The 23,931-nt window shown below is 44.9% G+C and overlaps 1 protein-coding gene across 4 annotated transcripts in view; it reads left to right on the forward strand.

The window, feature by feature from the left end:
• JAKMIP1 (janus kinase and microtubule interacting protein 1) overlaps positions 1–23,931 on the forward strand; it is a 184,414-nt gene that overhangs the window by 102,807 nt on the left and 57,676 nt on the right. For all 4 annotated transcript variants that reach the window (XM_044282079.1, XM_044282239.1, XM_044282315.1 and 1 more), the window contains exon 9: positions 22,339–22,467. In XM_044282079.1, the coding sequence (XP_044138014.1) occupies positions 22,339–22,467 (129 nt within the window). The remainder of the gene's footprint in view (positions 1–22,338; positions 22,468–23,931) is intronic.

The raw sequence follows: 23,931 nt of genomic DNA on the forward strand, positions 1-23,931 counted from the left end.
TTATGGGATGAAGAATAACTTAAAGGGGTTGTCCAGGTTCAGAGCTGAACCTGGACAGCCCTCCATTTTCACCCCGGCAGCCCCCCTGACATGAGCATCGGAGCAGTTCATGCTCCGATGCTCTCCTTTGCCCTGCACTAAATCGCGCAGGGCAAAGGCATTTTCAGAGTTCCGGTGACGTACCGGGCTCTCCATGGGGCTCACAGGAACCCCGGTGACGTCACCGGCACTGATGGGCGGGATTTGGCTCTGCCCTAGCCAGTAAAACGGCTAGGGCAGAGCTAAAGCCCGCCCCTCAGAGCCGGTGACGTCACCGAACACACTGCTGGGCGGAAGTTACCGCCCGGCAGTGTGTTATTAAAAACAAAAGAGCCTGTGCCCTGCGCGATCTAGCGCAGGGCACGGGAGCGCATCGGAGCATGAGATGCTCCGATGCTAGGCTCAGGGGGGCTGCCGGGGTGAAAATAAGGGTATGTCCGGGTTCAGCTCTGAACCCGGACAACCCCTTTAAGTCCAGACCTTGATAAACTTGAACAGCAGCTTTACTTGGATAAACTTGATTCCAGACAATATTCAGGCTTTTCTTACATTCAGGCTTTCTCTTGGTTCCAGCAGGCTTTGGCATATACTGGCAGGCAAACTTGGTAACTATGCTTTCTCGCTTTCTCTGCTGGGCTGACAGGCACGCTTAATAAATCTGCTTTCTTTCTCTCTGCTTGGGTCTGGTTACTGGACTTTCGGTCGGTTCTGGTATCCTTGGATTGGGGTGCCTTTGACTGTTATCTCCCTCCTGAAACTCAGTAAAGTAAATTAGCATGGAGTGTGGGTGCTCTACAAGCTACTTCCCTTTTGTGGCTCCTGCTCCAGCCGAAGAACACTTTCCTCTGGTTGCTATATTTTCCATACATCTGATTCCATGGCAAGCATAGCTTAGCCTGCACTGGCTGTTATAGGCATGTTTGGCTGTGACTGTGCTCAGGCATTCAGGCTTACACTTCACTGTCTAGACTAGAACTAACTAGCACTGCTGCCCCTCCGTTCTGGTAGGATGCAGGACTGGCCCACTTCTACTGGCGTCCACTTCCATTCTAAGTATCTGTCTTCCATTTACACTGCCACCTGCTGGTGAGCCAGGCATAGTACCCTTAGAAAACAGTTGCATAACAATATCAGTGCACACTTATGAAGGACCTGGAAATACATACAAGAATGACATTGGTGTTAGCAATAAAAGACAGTAGCGGAGTGGAAGAATAGTAACACCACTCCGGGGTGTCACATATGCATCCAGATCCCCTGCTGAATAGCACAGACACAGCCTTTATACTGTATAACAGTGTCTAACTTGTTACCCATCAGTACAGTAAAGGAAAACCACAGTCTGAATGCTTACATTGAACAAGACTTAAAGGGGTTGTCAGAGTTCAGAGATGAACCTGGACATATCCACATTTTCCCTCAGGCAGCCCCCCTGATATGAGCATCGGAACATTTAATGCTCCGATGCTCTCCCTTGTGCAAGGCAAGGGCTGTTTGCTTATATTTTTTAGACTTCTAGGCGGAGGCTTCCTCCTAGCATTGTTCGCGTTGACATTACCGACACTGATGGGCAGGCTTTAGCGCTGCCCTAGCCGTTTTACAGGCTAGGACAGGAGCTAAAGCCCTTTGACGTCACCGGGCTCACTGCTAGACAGAAGCGTCCGCCTAGCTTTATCCATGGAGAGCCCGGTACGTCAACGGAACTCTAGAAAAAGCCTTTGCCCTCTGCTACTCAGCGCAGGGTAAAGGAGAGCATCGGAGAATGTAATGTTGTGATGCTCATATCAGGGGGGGCTGCCTGGGGGGAAATGGGGATATGTCCGGTTTCAGCTCTGAACCTGGACAACCCCTTTAAAGGAGCCAAAAAAGAGATTTGACAAGGATTAAGTTCTGTTTCCTTTTTAGTTCAGAAACAACTCCACTCATTGGCTGTGCCTGGTATTGCAGCCTGGCACCTTTTAATGGACTCAGGCTGAATTTGCAGTACCAGACACAACCTGTGGAGAACAGTGGCACTGTTTCTGGGGACTAAAAAAACACCCATTCTTCTAATCCTGGACAAATCCCTTTAAGACAAGAATTTTATCTTAAAACAGGAGGTATTATAGTTTTTGTTTTACATACCATACCTCAGTTTCATCACCCCTCGATGACTGGTGTTTCGTATGCTGGACTTAATTACAAAAAATAATAATATGCTAACGTATGATGTACTTAAGAGGCACAGGCCTCCTAATAATTTGGGGGCATCTTTGGGAGGTCTATGGAGCAGAAAGGAGCAAGGAGCTGGCGTAGATTTCAGGTGTAAAGTTTTCTGGTGGTAAATATGTCCGGCTGCAGTGGGCCCACCCAGGTTTTTCTTTTTTGCAAAAAACACACAAAAAAAAAAAAAGTATAATGAGACTTGTTCCAAAATTTCCGACTCTTCTGTACCACAGAGCTGGTGTAGAGGTATAGTAAATCCCCCTGCATAGTATTCTAGGATAGTGTGCAAAAAACAGACAGGATGTTGTTGCCTCATAACCTGGTGGACAATTGTAACCCCAGGAAAGCTGCAGCAAATATAATACTTTCTGTAAGAATAGAGGCATTTATTCCAACGTACATCAGACTTCTTACTTTTCATCTTAAAGGGACACTCCAGACCAAATGTATCTACTTTGTTATATCTAGTGCAAGGCCTGGTAGGGGCCAGTGCAGGACTAGGAGAGAATTCCAGTGTCATGCTCTGCCCCTTCAGGACCTGCTCTAGTCAGACAATAAATCGAGGGAAAACCCTTTTAAAGGGGTATTCTGGTTATAACAATTAGATGGGATCTGATTACTGGAACCCCCACTGATTACGAGAACGGGGACTAATGGAGCAGCTGGTTGTGCATGTGTTTGGCTGTTAGTCATTCTCAGGGCTGATTCAGACGACCGTATCCGTTTTTGTGGTCTGCAAATTGAGGATCTGCAAAACATAGATACCGTCCCGCGTGCATTTGGCATTTTGCGGAACCGAAGGCCAACCCTATGATAGAAATGCTTATTCTTGTCCGCAGTTGCGGATAAGAATAGGACGTGTTCTATCTTTTTGCATGGCCATGGAACGGAAGTACGGATGCAGACAGCACACAGTGTGCCGTACGGATCTTATGTGGCCTTATTGAAATGAATGGGTCAGCAGTGTGGACACAAATATACGGTCGTGTGAATTAGCCCTCAGTGGGAGTGCAGGAGGTGAGTGAATGGAGCGGGTGGCGTGCCCTAAACCAGCTGCTCCATTCATTCTTGTGATTGGTTCCAGCTATGTGGATAGGTAATACCCCTTTAAGTCAGTGTTCGGTCAGTGTTTTCCATCAGTGATTTTGGGCCAAAACCAAGGGCGCAGAGGTGTAGCTATAGGGTGTGCAGAGGTAGCAGTCACTACCGGGCCCAAAGACCCTTGTGCCGCATAAGAAGCCCCATTCAAGTCAATAGGGCTAGATGCAATACCGAGCACCGCCACTATGCAGTGTACGGCACTGTACTTGGAACGCTGCCTTGAATGGGCTACATTCACTAGAGCTCTGGTGAGCGTGGCGGCTCCTTGTAACAGCTGATAGATGGGGGTGCCAGGACTCTGATTCCCGCCAATCTGATAATGAGTATTGGTCATGATTATCAATTCCTGGATAACCCCTTTAAGCCTGATTTCAGACTCGAGTAATACCCGATTTTAGATTCTAATGTACAGGTCTGACAAGATGAGCCAAAATTATAACTCTTATTTGTTCTTTGTTATTCACGTGGTCTTCACTAAATGCTGCCAGAGCTCTGTGTGAGAATAGTCCAAAAGGGGATACTGCTAAGATCCTGAGAGTTATCCTCCAGCTCTACAGAACACATCCACTTGTACTGTAATTGCTTTGTACATAGCCATCATAACCTATAAAAGATGAATTCTAGTGCCAAGTGATTGGCTCCAAAGCCACCTCCAAATGGGGGTTGTCTTCTGCTGGACTTTTGTTTCCTGCTCTTATGTCGGAGGATCTTCAGGTACTCTGGTGGTACATTCTGCAGCGTGGCAGTATTAGTATGATGGACCTTCTATAAAATACCTGTGTTGTCCTGATGGTGGGGCTATTCCATAACTTGTAAAATCATCCGACTTTTCATCATTGATAAATCAATTTGCGGTGCAGAGAAGCCTCTCTTAGATAACCACCGAAAGTTAGAGAGAAATAAGTTGTCTTCTAGAGGGGTGGTCCTCTCAAAGAAAAGAGCCCTTTCGAAGAGAAAATAGAAATCAGGGGTTGGCTTTTTGAGCCGTTTCACTAAATATTGCTGTTTTACTTATACGGGTGGACAGCTGCTTCTACAGTATAGACCTGAAGGGAAAGGGCTGACTAAGACTGTTACAGGTGCTGGGCTTCCACCCCTAGGGATGCCCACCAGGTCCTTGGCAACAAATTTGGCCAAGCAGCTGTTTCCCTCCATGTCACTGCATGGACTGGAGGATACAATATTAATGTACTTTAACCCCAATTTTTGCAGTAATGTTTTAGTTTTTCCATTCCTCCCTTCCACCACTCATAACCTTTTTATTTTTCCACAGTTTTTGAAGGAACACTTTTTACTTTGTTACTATTTTATTTAATTTTCTATATAAAGTATTGAGAAAAATTGGAGGTGGGTGTGCTGTAGTTTATGTTCCTATGAATTAGGGGATTTAGAATTTTTTTTTTTTCTGCTTAGTGGCCAAATTGTGTGGGATAAATAACATAATTTCTTAATATTTTGATAATTTTTAAACCCAGCAGTACCAATTATTGTGTTAATTTTTTTGTTTTTGTTTTCTTTATATGATCAATAGGACAAGGGTTTATTAATGTTTAATATTGGTAAGGTTTTTATTATTGACCGTGGCATCTGAGGAGTTAAAAGGCTGGGTTGGGAGTTATCTTTGTTCTTGGCTGTCACAGGCTAAGCACACGAGCCAGCAACATGCAACGTATAAGTATGTCGTAATGCATTAAGGGGTTAATATTAATGTGTATAATGAATGACCAAAGACGTATAACTATGGTCACCAGAGCCTCATGTACTCTGATTGATAACAGATACTGTACTACTAGTCAGACTCAGTCAGTCCTGCATGCACACAATCAATACCCTACAGTGTACTGCTGATGATGATCGCATTTTACTCCTAGAACAGTGGTTACCGGCATAAAACGCTCAGTAGACTTGATGCAAAATAAAATAAAAAATGTTTTATTTAATTTTTTACCACTGCTTTGTAGAGAGGGGAAAAAAGAGGGGGGGGTCCAATCTTAGGGGTTCTACAACAACAAACCAGCACCTGGGTCTCAATACTTTTGGATTGCATGTAAATAAAAATGGTGTACTTGGAAAGAGTAAACAGATGGCTCACTATGAGTGATCACGTTAGGTGCTCTGGACGAAAAGAGCCACCCCTTACTCTGGTTGGGTAAATTGATAAGTGATTTGGACCGGCACTCAAAACACCCAGAGGAATGTGGGTCCAAACTAGTTTATTCAGATACAATCAAATAAAATAAATTGATTATAAAAAATCGACTACAATGGATCGATCTAATAAAATTGAGAAGGTAAAATACATGCATAAAATTAAAAAGCAACTAAAAAACAATATCCTTAATCGATAATTACTCGATTTTTCTGGAGACCTAGATGTTTCTCACAATTAAAGTCCCAGTGTAACAAGCCCATATCATATGGGTGAGTCCCAGTGGAGATGGTAAAAGCTGTGTCCCAGTAGGAGTAATCAGGATTGTATCCTCAAAGCTCTATATAGAGAACAGGGTTTTTCCTATTCAGGCTAGCATAGATGATAAATGCAACCAACTTTCACAGTTCAACGTATAGAATTTTTGTTACTCGCAACCTTCGGTGCTGATCAAGAGGTTCTTTTGTATGGGTATTGTTTCAGGTGGCGTCCCACCATTCACATCCAAGTCCAGTAGTACGGATTTCCCTCTGCAGCAATTCTCAGGATTTCGTCCTAGGATATCACAGGACTTGCTCCGTCTGTAGGTTTTCGTGAGTCAAATTGACATATTTTCCTTACGTGATGGATTTCAATACATGGCCATGTAAAATAGCAGTCGAGTTTACACACAGGTACTCCGCCCAGACGCGTTTCGAGATAGCTTATCTCTTCCTCATTGGATAACCTGTGGTCTGAGAACCTCGACTTTTAAACTCTCCACCTCATTGACCAAATACTGTGATGCGGGTCTGAGGGATGGGATCTTGTCGGAACAGGAACGCAATTTTATCTTGGGCACACAGGGAAGACTACCTGTCTTCTACTGTCTGACCAAGATACATAAGAGCCTGGCAAATCCACCAGGGCGACCCATAATATCTGGGATAGGATCACTTACATCAAATCTCTCCCAGTAGATTGACACCTTATTGCAACCTGTGGTGAAGAAAACCAGATCATATATTAAGGACACCACAGAGATTATAAGTGTCTTGGAGGGCCTGGACGTACAGGTAAATTAGACTGTGGGCACCCTGGACGTCCAGTCTCTCTATACCAGCATTAAACATGATCTGGGAATGTCGGCTGTAAGATCCCAGCTCGAGATAGATGGCACCATTTGTATTCAGCAGGTGGGTTTCTTGATGGAGGGGATTACATTTATACTCCACCATAACTATTTTGTAGAACTATCTGGTTCGCCCCCCAGTTATGCCAACTTATTCTTGGCACAATGGGAACATGATGTCATCAGTCCCAAACTGGGGACGGACCTGGTCCTCTGGCGTCGCTACATTGATGATATCCTCTTTATATGGGGTGGAGATGCACGACAGTTGCAACCCTTCCTAGAAAGTCTAAATATCAACAATATGAACTTGACCTTTGTGCCCACGGTAGGACAGGAACATGTAGAGTTTTTGGACATAAAAATATCAAGACACGAAAATAAATACATCTGCAATACCTACAATAAGCCGACTGCAAAAAATAGCTTCATACTGTTTACAAGTTGTCACCTACCACAGTGGCTTCTGAATATCCCCTCGGGTCAGTTTTGACGTATTAAGCGCAACTGTACCGAGGCATCAAGCTTTGAGGATGAATCTATTAAAATGAAGGAACAATTCAGAAGCAAAGACTACCCTGAAAAGGTCATAGAGGGAGCCTTGGAAAAAGTAAGGAGGATAGATAGGAAGACTTTCTTCCAACCGAAAACACAAAAGGAAAATAGGAAGGAATTAAGGAAATTTTGCCATACAGCTCACAAGCCAAACAGGTACGTTGTATCATTAACCAACATTGGCACTTCTTGTTGAGGGACAAAATTGTAGGCCCCATGCTACACACCTCCCCTCTGATCACATTCTCCAAAGTCCCTAATCTAGGGTTAAAGATCGCACCATCCATTAGAGACCATACAAAAAAAGATGGTACCACTCTCCAGAAATGGTTAAACATGAATGGTTTCTACAGGTGCGGTAAATGTCTGGGATGTAGGAGCACGACATTCCCAAGAAAAACAACCAAAGTACAATCTACTCAGAACAGTTTCTCCTTAGACATTAAGGGCTGTTTGACATGTGACTCCTCCAGTGTCGTCTACCTGATCCAATGCCCATGCCAAAAACAATATATTGGCAGAATGAAGAGACCCCTGAAGGTGAGGATCTCGGAGCACCTTAAAGGGTTTCTACCACTTCGGTGTCACATATTTAGCTGTCAGACACTAGCGATCCGCTAGTGTCTGCTCTGCCCAACCATCCTAATATAATTGCTTTTGGGGCAGCCGTTTTGATAAAAAAAAGAACTTTTATTAATATGCTAATGAGCCTCTAGGTGCTATGGGGGCGTCATTAGCACCTAGAGGCTCCGTCTACCTTCAGAAACTGCCGCCGCCCAGCGCGTCCCTCCAGCCCGCCCATCTCCTCCTGAATGCGATCCTCCTTGTGAGCGCCTGTATTCCGCGCATGCGCAGTGAATGTCTGACCGCTTCCTTGCTGAGACATCTCCACTGCGCCTGCGCGATGACGCCATAGTGCTCCGAGGAACAGGCGCAGTGGAGATGTCTGAGCAGGGAAGCTGTCAGACATTCACTGCGCATGCGCGGAATACAGGCGCTCACAAGGAGGATCGCATTCAGGAGGAGATGGGCGGGCTGGAGGGACGCGCTCGGCGGCGGCAGTTTCTGAAGGTAGACGGAGCCTCTAGGTGCTAATGACGCCCCCATAGCACCTAGAGGCTCATTAGCATATTAATAAAAGTTCATTTTTTATCAAAACGGCTGCCCCAAAAGCAATTATATTAGGATGGTTGGGCAGAGCAGACACTAGCGGATCGCTAGTGTCTGACAGCTAAATATGTGACACCGAAGTGGTAGAAACCCTTTAATAATATAAAAAAGGGCTTCGAGAACCACTCACTATCAAAGCATTTTAAAACTGTACACAATAGTGACTTTAGGGGTATCTCCTATGTGGCGCTGGAGAAGGTAGACGTACACTGGAGGGGAGGCAACCACATCATGAAAATGTCACGGGCTGAGTCTAGGAGAATTTATGACTTTGGTAGCCTCCTCCCAGCAGGCCTGAATTATAACCTTGAGATTTTTGGGTTCAATTCAGAACTTTACATATCACTTATAATTTTTCACAAAAAAGTTAGTACATGATGGTAGTAATATATTACAGGCACATTAGAGTAATAATTTTCACTTACAAAATAAATAGAGCACGTTTTTCACACTCAAAACGGGATAAATGGATTTAGAATATCTTTCTGATAAAATTCCGCATTGAGTATAATAAATGAGTTTTTGCACACATAGCATAAAAAACGCACATATATCTGAAAAAAACGCACCAAAAACGCACATACACATTATGAGTTAAAAAATCGAAAAAAAAAAATAATAATTTTCTTAAAAAATAGATAAAATCGGGAAAAATCTGAAAAGAATCGAGTAAAATCGAAGAAGTCAGAAAATAAAAAATCGAATGAATATAATAATCGAATAAGAAAAATATTGCCTGGGCTTGAGTTAACAAAATAAGGATTAAGTAGGAATTGATATGTCAATAAATGAAATATTGGAATGAAGAACTGGTTATTGTAGCAGTTAATGTGTGATTGCAATTCCAAAGATATAGATATAAGAATGTATTTTGTCTGCTGTTTATATATGTGATACATAATTTCTCACACTCGATAATTCTGACAAAATGTCTAAGTATAAATAATCGACAAGAATAGACCAGATGCTTCCTAAAAAAATCAGAAACCCTCATTTTGAAACAACTAGGGGTGGTAACCATCCAACCAAATTACCAACACCTGTTGGAATCCAATGTGGACAATTAAGGAATGAGGTGGAGAGTTTAAAAGTCGAGGTTCTCAGACCACAGGTTACCCAATGAGAAAGAGATAAGCTATCTCGAAACGCGTCTGGGCGGAGTACCTGTGTGTAAACTCGACTGCTATTTTACATGGCCATGTATTGAAATCAATCACATAAGGAAAAATTGTCTATTTGACTCACGAAAACCTACAGACGGAGCAAGTCCTGTGATATCCTAGGACGAAATCCTGAGAATTGCTGCAGAGGGAAATCCGTACTACTGGACTTGGATGTGAATGGTGGGACGCCACCTGAAACAATACCCATACAAAGAACCTCTTGCTCAGCACCGAAGGTTGTGAGTAACAAAAATTCTATACGTTGAACTGTGAAAGTTGGTTGCATTTATCATCTATGCTAGCCTGAATAGGAAAAACCCTGTTCTCTATATAGAGCTTTGAGGATACAATCCTGATTACTCCTACTGGGACACAGCTTTTACCATCTCCACTGGGACTCACCCATATGATATGGGCTTGTTACACTGGGACTCACCCATATGATATGGGCTTGTTACACTGGGACTTTAATTGTGAGAAACATCTAGGTCTCCAGAAAAATCTAGTAATTATCGATTAAGGATATTGTTTTTTAGTTGCTTTTTAATTTTATGCATGTATTTTACCTTCTCGATTTTATTAGATCGATCCATTGTAGTCGATTTTTTATAATCGATTTCCATCGATTAATATTGCATTTTGATTTATTTTATTTGATTGTATCTGAATAAACTAGTTTGGATCCACATTCCTCTGGGTGTTTTGAGTGCCGGTCCAAATCACTTATCATGTAAATAAAAATGTAGTAAAGCCAGTGATCTATAAAAAAAAAAAAATAATCTGTATAGCGCCACCTGCTGTTTGTTCTTTTCTGTCCACCTCACTAAGGTTGTCGCATGCGCTTAATTTAAATCTTCTGTTAGAAGACGTGGCAGTTACAGGGAAACGGCTACAGCACAAATGAATGTGGAGAGCTCTGGATCCACGTGAGGTACAGGGCTGGTTCTAGCTTTGTTAGAAAGTATGTACTGTATGATTTCCCCCCTTTTTTTTTTTTTACATCAATCATAGTGTAACCCCTTGACAACCTCTGCTGTACATGTATGGCGGCGAAAGTCATCACCCGCTGATCGCAGACATTTAACCCCATCAAATGCCGTGGTCAAATGTCACCACAGCATCTGAGTGGTGAAAATGCGGGTAAGCTATTACTTTACAGTAATAGCCCGGGGCCTGCTTGAGGCGCCGATACCTATCACTGGTATATTCCAATATAGGCCTGCAGGTGGCAGCACTGTATTGGAATTTAGTCAATGCTGTGTTATGTAATTGATTAATGTACATCACAAAATACAATTGCCAATCTAGTGATTCCTAGTTATAGTCACTTAAAGGGAACCTGTCATGTGGATATTTGATTATAATCTAACTAATTGTATATAATCATTAACTACTAAAAAGTACCTTAGATGTATTCACTTACTGCTGTGACAGATGGTTACCTCATAATATACACACAAAGATGCCGCATGCTAATGAGCTGATATGAGTCCAGCGTTTATTTAATTCAGAGATATAGCCACTCCCCTGCCCACCTGCTGCTGATTTATATGGAAAATAACTGTCAATCAGCAGCAGGTGGGCGGGGAGAGTCAGGAGCTCATAAATATTCATGACTCATCATTATCAGCTGGAGATTTTCAATATAGGATGTTGGCAGATTGACTGGGTCAATTAAAGAAAGCGACCCAGCATTTTGCTAAGAGAATCAGTCACTTATTTATGTTGCCCTTAGTTAGGACACCATAAAACTGGTGGCAGGTTCCCTTTAAGGTAGCTTAACCTCTTCCGGACACAGGGCGTACAGGTACGCCCTTATGTCCTGGTACTTAAGGACACGGCTGGCGGTGATCGGAACCCGGTGCCTGCTCAAATCATTGAGCAGGCACCTAGGCTAAATGCGAGGGGGGTCTTCTCTTCCGGGTGTACTTGATGACGTCATCGGCGCAGGCACATTGAGGATGGAGCTGGCGGCCGAGCGAGCGTCTGCCTCTCAGTGCGCCTGCGTCATCAAGTACACCCGGAAGAGAAGACGCCGGCATCGCTGGCGTCTTCTCTTCCGGGTGTACTTGATGACGTCATCGGCGCAGCGCATTGAGGATGGAGCGGGCAGCCGAGCGAGCGTCCGCCTCTCAGTGCGCCTGCGCCGACTGAATGCAGTTACGGCACAGGCGCGAGATCTTGATAGCAGACAGGGCCAGCCAGAGGACGATCCCGTTCGCTGGCCCTGTCAATCAACATGCGGAGGGGGCGTCTTTAGGATAGGAGGATGCAGCTGCTACCAGCAAGTAGCCGCCCTACTTGCTGGTAGACGGGTAATTAGCATATTATAAAAGTACGTTTTTAGCAAAATCTACTGAACCAAAATGATTAATTACATTATGTATGGATAAATCGCAGTATAGGGATTATAACTACACAAAAAAAAACAGTTTAGTGGGGTGACAGAAGCCCTTTAAGAAGAAATGCTTTGAAAATAATTTTTTAGCTGTTCAGTGTCAGTGAAACACAGATGCAACACGGACAGGAAAAAACAGACACACGGACCCAACACGGATCCTTCATGGACAGCTTCACGGATGCATTACTAACCACCTGCTCATGGATTTGAGCACGGACGTGTGAATGAAGCTTTACAGGGGCGCGGAGTGTTGGATCCCTGCCGACCACATATTGATGGCCTATCCTGAGGATAGGCCATCGATAGTAAGAGTGGACAACCACTTTAAGGGTCATGGAAAGGATATGGGGGGAAAGATATACCAAGCCCTTCTGTTCTGGATGGCAAAACCTGGCGCCATAACAAAGGGGCCCATTTTGATCTTAGTTTTTGGTTCCTGCTTTTCTATGTACACTATTGACTGACTATACATGTGCCCAGTAGACAGGGCTTTGATCTAAAGTTTGCATACTGTGGCTGGAATCCAGCTGAAAAGCACATTTGGGCGGAGCATTTTAAAAGATCCACACAAATGTACTTTTCAGCTGTGTGCCATGAGCATTATACATCTGGATCAGAGTTCTGTCTAGTGCCCGCACCTAGATCCTTCCAGCTGTTGGGCATCATATAGACCAGGGATCAGCAACCTCCAGCTGTTCTGAAACTACAACTCCCAGAATCCTCCTTTTACTTCTGTGGGAGTTGCAAGAATTGCCGAGTAAGTGTGCATGTTGGGAGTTGTAGTTTCACAGCAGCTGGAGTGCCGAAAGTTGCTGATCCCGGATATACAGTAGACACCATCTTTAGATAACAAGATTTCTAACGTGCAGTGATTTTATTATTTTCATATGCTTTATACCGTTGATGTAAGTGGATCTCTGCTGATTTCACAATTACCTTCTCCTTTGGTGTCCATTATATTACAAATGACCTCTAGATAAACGGTGTAATATTATCATCAGCGACATTCTGCTCATCTGAATAACATTAGCCAGAAGGGTTTTACCTGTCTTGTTCCTCCTGAGGTTTACGGCTGAACAGCATGAGAAATGAGAAATTCTACAGCTCGGATTAGGAGATTAGGACACCTCCTGCTGCTGCAGCGCCCCTCGAGACTAATGATATCTCAGGCAGTTGTCACCAGATTTAACTCTGAATGTGACGATTGTATTAGTAAGGGAAAGGGTTCGATTTGTTCAACGGGGTCTGTTCTGCCCATCACCCTAATAACTAATGACCCCACTTGAAGATTGCTCAGTGAATAGGCAGACACGTGATAGTTAACGTGTATAAGGCCCCTTACAGACGAGCGAGTGTTCCACGCGGGTGCAATGCGTGATGCGAACGCACGGAATCCGGACCCATTCATTTCAATGGGTCTGTGTACATGAGTGTTGTTTTTCACGCATCACTGAAAAACGCAGCATGTTCTATATTGTGTTTTTCACGCAACGCTGGCCCCATAGAAGTAAATGGGGCTGCGTGAAAATTTACATATTATACCGAATCTTTTCCAATAAAGCTAATAAAGCCCTAGACCACCAGTGATGGTGTAAGTAGCCACCTTAGTCTGTGGACCCATTCATTTCTATGGGGCCACACTGTGCTTTCCGGGTCCGCAATTCCGTTCCCGAAAAAAATAGAACATGTCCTATTCTTGTCCGCATTTTCTATTATAGTGCCGGCGATGTGCGGTCCGCAAAATGCAGAACGCACATTGCCGGTGTCCGTGTTTTTTCGGATCTGCAAAACACATACGGATGTGTGAATGGACCCTTCTACTGAAATTAACCTCCTCACTGCCATAAACCGCCAGGCATACATACATTAACACCTTCCCTGCCTATTCCACTAAGGATGCAGACATTAATCTGGGGGGGGGGGGGGGAATTCATCTCTTCACTGCCCTAGACCACCAGGGATGCAAACAGTCTTGACTGCTCTAGACCTGGGTACTGTTTGCTTGGACACTATTTGTCCCTGTATATCTGGCTGTTTTATAGCTAATTAGGGAGCAGTACATTAATAATTATTACCTAGGCTTAGCAGGAGCATCTCGCCGATCCCATACTGCCCCCTCACTGGCTACAAAAGTTTAGAGAGAAATCAAATCTGTGAGCCTGTACACTTTACGAAGGTGGACAGGACGTCGCCGTTCATGAACGGATTAGATGTAGACATATTTAATACTCCAGTACAACTTTTGATCCCTGAAGAAGGGAGGCTGTTTTGTCAATTGACCCTCACTTTCTCCTGCGCCGCTTTTAAACTATTGCTAGGATTTTAGAAAAACGTATTTTATTTCCTGGCAGAACAGCTGTGAACGCACGTTACCCGACAAACTGCAGACTGACTCTTCATACCCTTTAAATTGTCCATTACCGCACAGTGAAGGTTATTGAGCTGTTTTTGTGTTTTTAGTGTATTTTTAGTTTTCCTGTTTCCGTCTGTCGGCTCCTGGTTACTGTTGCTAGCTATACGGAGCTCACATGCAATAGTCTGGGGACCTGGTGCACATGTGGCAGGCTACCTGCGCCCAGTCCTGATGAGGTGGAGCAGCTCTCCGGTATATTTATAAGCAGGCATTAATATAGCGCCCCCCCAATCACTCCCAGCTTTCTGGGAGGCTAGAAACTTCCTGTGCGGTCCATCGCCGCAGCGCCTGAGCAGACCATTCAGAGAATAGACGAAGAGCTACTGAAGTGGGTGCTCTTCGCTCTCACACAATGGAAGATTTCCTACTCATCTTGTACTTCTCCTTCTTTATATGCCTCTGCGCTTTAGTCTGCCTGTATTTTTCGGGATGCCAGGAGCTGACCTATAAGCACGAAGGTAACGGGGGTACTGATGAACCTACACCAATCCTAGCTTTGTTTGCTATGTGGGAATCAGTATATGTGTGTGATATATATTCCGTATAATATGTCAATTTATTTATCTTTGTATATACCTTGTTTTCTTATATGTGTTGCATGCAGGTGTAGCAGTGTTGAATTTGTCATTTACCCCTCTCTATAGGGTCCTCATTTATGCAGTCGTCATTGTGTACATTTTCTTCACTGAGCTCTCACTGAGTCGAGATAATATGCAGATTTACCTGCAGTAGGTAACAACTGAACCCCCCCCCCACCATTAGAATATAACATCCATATTAACTATAGGTCTTTGTCTGCCTCTGCTACCCCATTATTCCATGCAGTGCAGCAGGGATAGTAAGTAAGTGACGGTAACTGGCCATTTATTGGTGTAAAAAAAAAAAGCAATGCTTTGCCCTTAAATTTAACAAAAAAGTGATTGTCCATCCGACAGCTGTTATGCATTACTTAAAGGGGTTGTCCCAGGAAAACTTCCTACAGTTTTCAAACCAGCACCTGGATCTGAATACTTTTGTAATGGGCATGGAATTAAAATGTATTATAACTAACGAGTTATTCAATTAAATCTATCTGTATAGCGCCACCTGCTGTTTGCTCTTTTTCTAATTTCTCTGTCCTCCTCACTGAGGTGGACGCACATGCTCGGTTCCATCCTTCAACTGCCACCAGCTGCAGTAGAAAGGACACGCCCCCTAAACTGACAGCTGGAAATAAATCTAGTAGGACAATTGGAGCAGAGGATGGGGAGATCTCGGGATCCATGTGAGGTACAGGGCTGGTTCTAGCTTTGTTAGAAAGAGGTTGTCATGTAGTAGATTAGGTTTGATTTTCTTTTTCTTTTTTTTTTTTACTTTATTCATGGGCTAACCCCTTTAAGTGACCTTAGATGGTGGGGTGAGCACTAAGAGAGGTTGTCATATCCTATATGGTTTCAGAGACTTTTTATTTAGGAGTGATCTAGGTCTCAGCTCATCCTGAGCCTCCTGTTTCATGAATATAATGGCAAAACTGCAGTGAAGACCAAAGCAGAAGGTGCAGAGGGATACAGCACAGCTTCCATTACACAGGGTTGCATAAGTTGTTTGTAGTAGGTCATGTAGAATACGATATTACAGGAACACATAAGCGATGAGATCTGCTGTGGCAGGGCCGGGACGTTGGCTCAGATTCCTAGTCACCGATCGGCATTTATGCTGCACTGTAAGCTTCATGACTCCGAACATAACCATGATCTATACACCCACCTGGGGCTGATCAGACTTCTACAATCATGTATCCTACGTGATCACATCTGACACCTCAATCTTCTATCTAGGTCAGCTTTATAAAGTTGTCATGAAGCATCGCTTAAGAGTACCACGGGCAAAACCCATCCACTAATGCGGGGCCCGGGAAGATATGCGGGGCATATAGAGAGTCAGTACAGAGTAGGGTGGGTTTACGAATAGTGTTGCACTTGTACACACTGTGTAAGAATATGGATCAGAGACAAATGTACTGACCTTTGTAAATTTGAAGTATGGTAATCCAGTGCCATATTTATGCGCTAGACGCAGTGGTGGCTAACCTCCGTCACTCCTTTAGGTGCACAGATAAAACTAGCACCGTGATGGCTAACCTCCGCCACACCAGCTGTGGTGAAACTACAACTCCCAGCATGCTCCATTCATTTCTATAGAGTTCTGATAATAGCCAAGCAAGTGTGCATCTTGGGAGTTGTAGTTTTACCACAGCTGGTGTGGCGGAGGTTAGCCATCACGGTGCTAGTTTTATCTGTGCACCTAAAATTTTGTCTGTACGCCCAAAAAAATAAATCTAAGATTACACCACCTATAAATTGGGGTAGTTGTACTCCAAAAATGCACAGAGGCACATTTAGGTTCACACGGGCGAGATTTCCGCGCGGGTGCAATGCAGTAGGTGAACGCATTGCACCTGCACTGAATCCTGACCCATTCATTTCAATGGGGCTGTGCACATGAGCATTTTTTTTCACGCATCACTTCTGCAATGCTTTAAAATCGCAGCATGTTCTATATTCTGCGTTTTTCACGCAGCCCTGGCTCCATAGAAGTGAATGGGGCTGCGTTAATAACGCATTGCATCTGCAAGCAAGTGCGGATGCAATGCGTTTTTCACTGATGGTTGCTAGGAGATGTTGTTTGTAAACCTTCAGTTTTTTATCACGCGCGTGAAAAACGCATCAAAACGCATTGCACCCGCGCGGAAAAAACTGAACAACTAAACGCAATTGCAGCCAAAACTGACTGAACTTGCATGCAAAATGGTGCGAGTTTAACTGAACGCACCCTGAACGCATCCGGACCAAATCTGTCACGCTCGTGTGAACTCAGCCTTAGGCCACGTCCCTTTTATGTGAAGCCATGCCCCCCCCCCCCCCCCCCCATGCACACCAGTTTTTTGGTGCAAAATGTTCAAAGAAAACTAACTGGTGCATAGTAAATCCTGCCTCCTTTTTTTTTATTTTTTTTTTTGTTTACGACTCTGAGCTTGAGATTTCTAACCAAGTAGCCGCAGTTCCCCATGACAACACTTCCTGATCGGTGTTTCTGTAAAGCTCTGTAGTGTTTTTTTTTTTGTTTTTTTTAGCCCTAGGTCTTTTATGGCGAGATTGAAGCTAGTCTTGGCTTCCCATGTGCATAAATTATGGAAAAATCCCACAAGACCTGCCGTTTTGGAGGATTGTTACCATGTTAATATTGCATTACATAGAAAACAATGTGTAGCACAATTCTGCAGCTATGCTATAGTGTATAAGGTTAAAGGGATAGCCCTGCTCCGTACTGTGGGAGCTCAGATGACGCAGGCTACATTCGCGTCTGCACCAGTTTTTCCTACAACAACAACAAAAGAAAAAAAACGGGGGAGAAATGGCAACGCTGGATTCTTTATATGATGAAAACTAAAGGCGCCCGATGGAGCCCATAGTTTATAATGAGGGTTCTTTTCAGGAGTCCGTCTGCCAAAACAGTATGCTTCGCTGTTTTTTCGGGAAATGACTTATTGTTTAAATCATGTTTTATGTTAAACATATTTGTAAAGAAATATTAGTGATATTTTTGATTTGTTTTTTACAGATATTGACATGGACAATCCTGCAGTTTTCACAGTAGCCACTAAGCCTACTAATAGGCTGTACTGATCACTTTACTGCAGTCATCTGCTTATCATTACAGACAGGATTACAATCACAGCTATCACCTATGTATAGATAACAGAGGATACCATTCCCAATAGGTGATATCACAGCTCATCTACCCCCTCCTGACCTCTGCACAGGTCACGCCTAGAAAAGTCTCCCATATAAATCGATCAGATCTCCTCCTGTCTGTTGTGTCTATGGCCCATGATGGCTGCCGGGAAGCATATCTATATACGCTGTTAAGGACAGCTCAGACAACATGGCAGCCCACATAATCGTGTTCAGGAAGTGGAATAACAAAAAAACCATATAATATATTTTTTTTAAATAAAGGACATGTCACGATCTGGTTTTAACTGGCAGAAAAAAATTTCAGCGACAGATTCCCTTTAAGCAAAGCCTGTCAGTGTTCATTAGCATGTGCACAGCCAGTACGGTGTCTGTTTGGTGTTTGTTAATTATTGTTGTGCTTGGGATTAATGACCGTATAACACGGTGTGATGCTCTGGGACACTGGCGATGTCCCCCTGGGTACAGTAACGGTAGAAACGCGTCTCCCTGCGCCGACCATCACTGGAACGCATTGATGCACAGCTTAGCGAATGTATTATGACTAGTCTACTCCTAACAACTACTCTCATCCAGTGCCAGCTAGAATAAAGTTCCTTTAACCCAGCATCTGTTGGAATTCCTGTACTCCAGCGCTCGTGTCTTCTCAGACATCTGCCACATGTCGCTCTACAGCTGGCATTCAACTACAACTCCCAACATGCACTGCCTGCTGTAGTTTTGCAACATCTGATGAGCCCTTGGGTGCCGGTCTTTGCTCCTACAGGGTAGAGGTGTGTGTGATATTCTGACATGCAAATTCCAGAAATAAGGAGATTCCATTGCTGCTGGATGACAGAAACTCTCTATGGGTGGCATCAGACTACGTGTAAAAGAAAAAGCAGCATTTTTTGGGTGGCAGGTTTTTTGGAGTTAAAAAGCAGCAGACAGGTATTACACATTGGCCTCTGGGCCTTTCAGACACTGCATTTTTATCTAGTGGTGTTTTCCCATGGAGTCTTCTATAGGGAAAAAAAAGAGGTTTGGAAAAAATGCATGTAAACAAATGCCATCCCAAAAAACATTTGTAATCCAATGCACAAGGTTTTTTCCCCAGTAAAACCTAGTGTAGCAGCACCCTTAGGCCTCATGCACACGACCGTTGTGTGCACCCGTGGCCGTTGTGCCGTTTTCCGTTTTTTTCTGCGGCTCCATTGACTTTCAATGGGGCCGTAGAAAACTCGGCTTGTGCACCGTTTTTACACCGCGCCCGTGACCCGTGTTTCGAGGCCGTGAAAAAAATATAACCTGTCCTATTTTTTTCACGGCCAACGGTTCACGGGCCCATTCAAGTCAATGGGTCCGTGAAAATCACGGATGCACACAAGATTGTCATCCGTGTCCGTGATCCGTGTCCGTGACCCGTGTCCGTTTTTTCCTATCATTTCAATGGCCAACTTGACTTAGATTTTTTTTTCATCTTTCATGTCCGTGGATCCTCCAAAAATCACGGCAGACCCACGGAAGAAAAAACGGGCACGGATCACGGTACAACGGAACCACGTTTTGCGGGACGTTAAAAAATACGTTCGTGTGCATGAGGCCTTAGGCCTCATGCACACGACCGTTGTGTGCATCCGTGGCCGTTGTGCCGTTTTCCGTTTTTTTTCACGGACCCATTGACTTTCAATGGGTCCGTGGAAAAATCGGAAAATGCACCGTTTGGCAGCCGCATCCGTGAGCCGTGTTTCCTGGCCGTGAAAAAAATATGACCTGTCCTATTTTTTTCACGGCCAACGGTTCACGGACCCATTCAAGTCAATGGGTCCGTGAAAGAACACGGATGCACACAAGATTGGCATCCGTGTCCGTGATCCGTGGCCGTAGGTTAGTTTCATACAGACGGATCCGAAGATCCGTCTGCATAAAAGCTTTTTCAGAGCTGAGTTTTCACTTCGTGAAAACTCAGATCCGACAGTATATTCTAACACAGAAGCGTTCCCATGGTGATGGGACGCTTCTAGTTAGAATACACTACAAACTGTGTACAAGACTGCCCCCTGCTGCCTGGCAGCACCCGATCTCTTACAGGGGGATATGATAGTACAATTAACCCCATCATATCCCCCTGTAAGAGATCAGGGCTGCCAGGCAGCAGGGGGCAGACCCCCCCCTCCCCAGTTTGAATATCATTGTGCGGCCCCCCCCCCTCCCCTGTTGTTAACTGTTGGTGGCCAGTGTGCGCACCCCCCTCCCTCCCTCCCTCTATTGTTTTAATACATTGGGGCCAGTGTGCGCGCGCCCCCCAACCCCCCCCTCCCTCCCTCTATTGTTTTAATACATTGGGGCCAGTGTGCGCGCGCCCCCCCCCAACCCCCCCTCCCTCCCTCTATTGTTTTAATACATTGGGGCCAGTGTGCGCGCGCCCCCCCAACCCCCCCTCCCTCCCTCTATTGTTTTAATACATTGGGGCCAGTGTGCGCACCCCCCCAACCCCCCCCCCCCCCTCCCTCCCTCTATTGTAATCATCATCGGTGGCAGCGGAGTAGAAGATTTTCATACTTACCTGGCTGCTGGCTGCTGCGATGTCTGCGTCCGGCCGGGAGCTCCTCCTACTGGTAAGTGACAGCAATGCGCCGCACAGACCTGTCACTTACCAGTAGGAGGAGCTCCCGGCCGGACGCAGACATCGCAGCAGCCAGCAGCCAGGTAAGTATGAAAATCTTCTACTCCGCTGCCACCGATGATGATTACAATAGAGGGAGGGAGGGGGGGGGTTGGGGGGGTGCGCACACTGGCCCCAATGTATTAAAACAATAGAGGGAGGGAGGGGGGGTTGGGGGGGCGCGCGCACACTGGCCCCAATGTATTAAAACAATAGAGGGAGGGAGGGGGGTTGGGGGGGGGCGCGCGCACACTGGCCCCAATGTATTAAAACAATAGAGGGAGGGAGGGAGGGGGGTGCGCACACTGGCCACCAACGAGTTAACAACAGGGGAGGGGGGGCCCACTGGCCACCAATGAGTTAAAAACAGGGGGGGGGGGGTCTGCCCCCTGCTGCCTGGCAGCACCTGCCAGGCAGCAGGGGGCAGTCATGTACACAGTTTTTTTGTATATTCTAACCTGAAGCGTCTCCATCACCATGGGAACGCCTCTGTGTTAGAATATACTGTCGGAAATGAGTTTCACGATGTAGCTCATATCCGACAGTATATTCTAACATAGAGGCGTTCCCATGGTGATGGGGACGCTACAAGTTAAAATATACCATCGGATTGGAGAAAACTCCAATCCGATGGTATAACAGAACTCCAGACTTTACATTGAAAGTCAATGGGGACGGATCCGTTTGAAATGGCACCATATTGTGTCAACATCAAACGGATCCGTCCCCATTGACTTGCATTGTAATTCAGGACGGATCCGTTTGGCTCCGCACGGCCAGGCGGACACCAAAATGACTTTTTTTTCATGTCCGTGGATCCTCCAAAAATCAAGGAAGACCCACGGATGGAAAAACGGTCACGGATCACGGACCAACGGAACCCCGTTTTGCGGACCGTGAAAAAAAACGTCCGTGTGCATGAGGCCTTATAATGTACCAAATATAGACCCGGGAATTTATATTCTTTCCATTCAGACTTGGGCTGTTTTAGGACGGCCTGATCATTAATGCATAGAGCGGGTGCATGAAATTCCCGGCAGCTCTGAAAGCTTTTTTTGTTCTTTGTTTTTGCGGATTTCTCCAGATTCTCATCATCTGTTTCAGTGTAAAATTTACCATCTCTGAAACCCCCTAATATATTTCTGTAGGTCCACTATAGGTGCTGGGGGCTTAGTCTATGAAACCCGGCAAGCTGTTCCAACATGGAGACTGCCGCGTGCCCGCCAGACCCCATTGACTATATTGGGAAATAGTGGGGATCTGACTGTGTCCCGGCATAAACGTCAGGATTCGGACAGTCAGAAATTGGTGCATGAAGCAGGTTTTGCCCACATATATGCTGGGTAGCGGCAAGACCCCTGCTGTATCTCATTTTAGTCAATGGGGTCCGGCTCACGGCACTATCCGGCTATACTGGATCCAGAGAACTCAGGCAGACTGCTCTGTCGGATTTCTTTAACACATATGTGAAACGAGCCTTGTTTTGACACCAGCTGCGCCATGATGGTCACTTTAACACGTTTTGTTGTATCACTGTAATGTGTTTTTGTCGTGTTAAAGGGTTAAGCCAGTAAAGAAAACGGTCAGTATGGGGAATGTGCATGCATGGTGGGCAAGGCGTTCCGCTCAGTAACCAGCAGCTCTCTTCTTCAGAGGCATGTTGTGGAGACGTTTTTTGGATTTGATGAAGAATCCATTGATTCAGAAACCTCGTCAGTCACCTCATACAACACCGATAAAACGGACAGGACGCCAGCAACGCCCGAAGAAGACATCGAAGATGTAAGTCGCTGCAGTAATCCATAACTGTATACTCATTTCTTGAGCAGGCTTTCTTTACTGGTGTATTATTAAAGGGGTTGTGTCGTTTAGACTTTTGGCGTCATTTCGCTAGTCCAGGGGTGGCCAACCTTACATACACAAAGAGCCAAAAAAACAACAACATATGACTACCAGGAGCCACACGCTATACAATTACACACGAGTAACTGTATTTTTCGCGCTACAAGATGCACCTAGGTTTTAACAAAGAAAAATAAGATAAAATAAATATTTTTCATCCGATCTGAGATCTGCTAAAAATATTTTTTTCTTATTTTTCATTAGCAGAGAAAAAAAAAATGTATTTTTCATCAGACCTCAGATCAGACTCCTAAATCAGATCCCCAATCCTAATCTGACCTACAATAAGATCCCCAAACCTCATCAGACCTCCAAAATAAGACCCTCAATGCTCGGATCAGGCAACAGAAATCAGACTCCCAGTGTCAGATCTCCCCCCCATGCTCAGATCTCCCCCTTCTCAGATCTGACCCCCCATGATCAGACCTGACCAACCCATGCTCAAACAAGACCCCCATGCTCAAATCTGAACCCTCATGCTCCGATCTCCCCCCCCCCCCCCCCCCATGCTCCGATCAGAACCTCCCATGCTAAGATCAGACCCCCATGCTCAGTTCTATAAATTAAAAAAAATATCTTCCCTCTCCTGATCAGGCACTGGGCTCCTGCTACTCTGCAGGTCTGACACGCTCTCCACTGTGACCTGATGAGCACAATGTCAGGTCATAGTGCGTGTCTCCACATACTACGTTCTCACACTGTGTGCATCAGGACATAGTGGAGAGTGAGCTGGAGCTGCAGAGTAGTAACAGTGCCCTATCGGGAAAAGAGATCTGAGCATGGGGTGGAGAGTGAGCTTTCCTGGCTTCACAGCTAGAGCCTCACTTGAAGAAGCAAAGAGCCGCATGTGGCTCAAGAGCCACAGGTTGGCCACCCCTGTGCTAGGCTATGCCATCCCACTTCTGAGACCCGCACCTATCTCCATACCGGATCCCCAAAATTGAGAGCGCACACTGTACATCAAGACCAAAAAACATTCCCCTAATAAGTGGTGTAATATTTTTTTTAAATGGGTTGTACAAGATTAGAAAAAATGGCTGCTTTTTTTTTTTTCCCAGACGAGGCCCCCCGTCTACATGGGTTGCAGATCAGCTCCATAGGGCTGGGCTGCAGTACCACGCACTAGACAGGTGTGGCACTGTTTTTGTATGAAATCATCTTTTATTTTTTTACTCCTGTACAGCCCCTTTAAGCCCTCCTCCCTGTGTCATTATCTTTGTACAAGACTGAGGCACAAGGAGCTGAGCATTTCCCTTAGTGCGTCAAACGTAGAGAGCGCTGATCCGGCCACGTTTTGAGACTGTGACGCATTATACATTTCTTGTGCAGATATTTTGTATGATT

This window comes from Bufo gargarizans, chromosome 1 (assembly GCF_014858855.1).
Source record: "Bufo gargarizans isolate SCDJY-AF-19 chromosome 1, ASM1485885v1, whole genome shotgun sequence".
Lineage (NCBI taxonomy): Eukaryota > Metazoa > Chordata > Amphibia > Anura > Bufonidae > Bufo > Bufo gargarizans.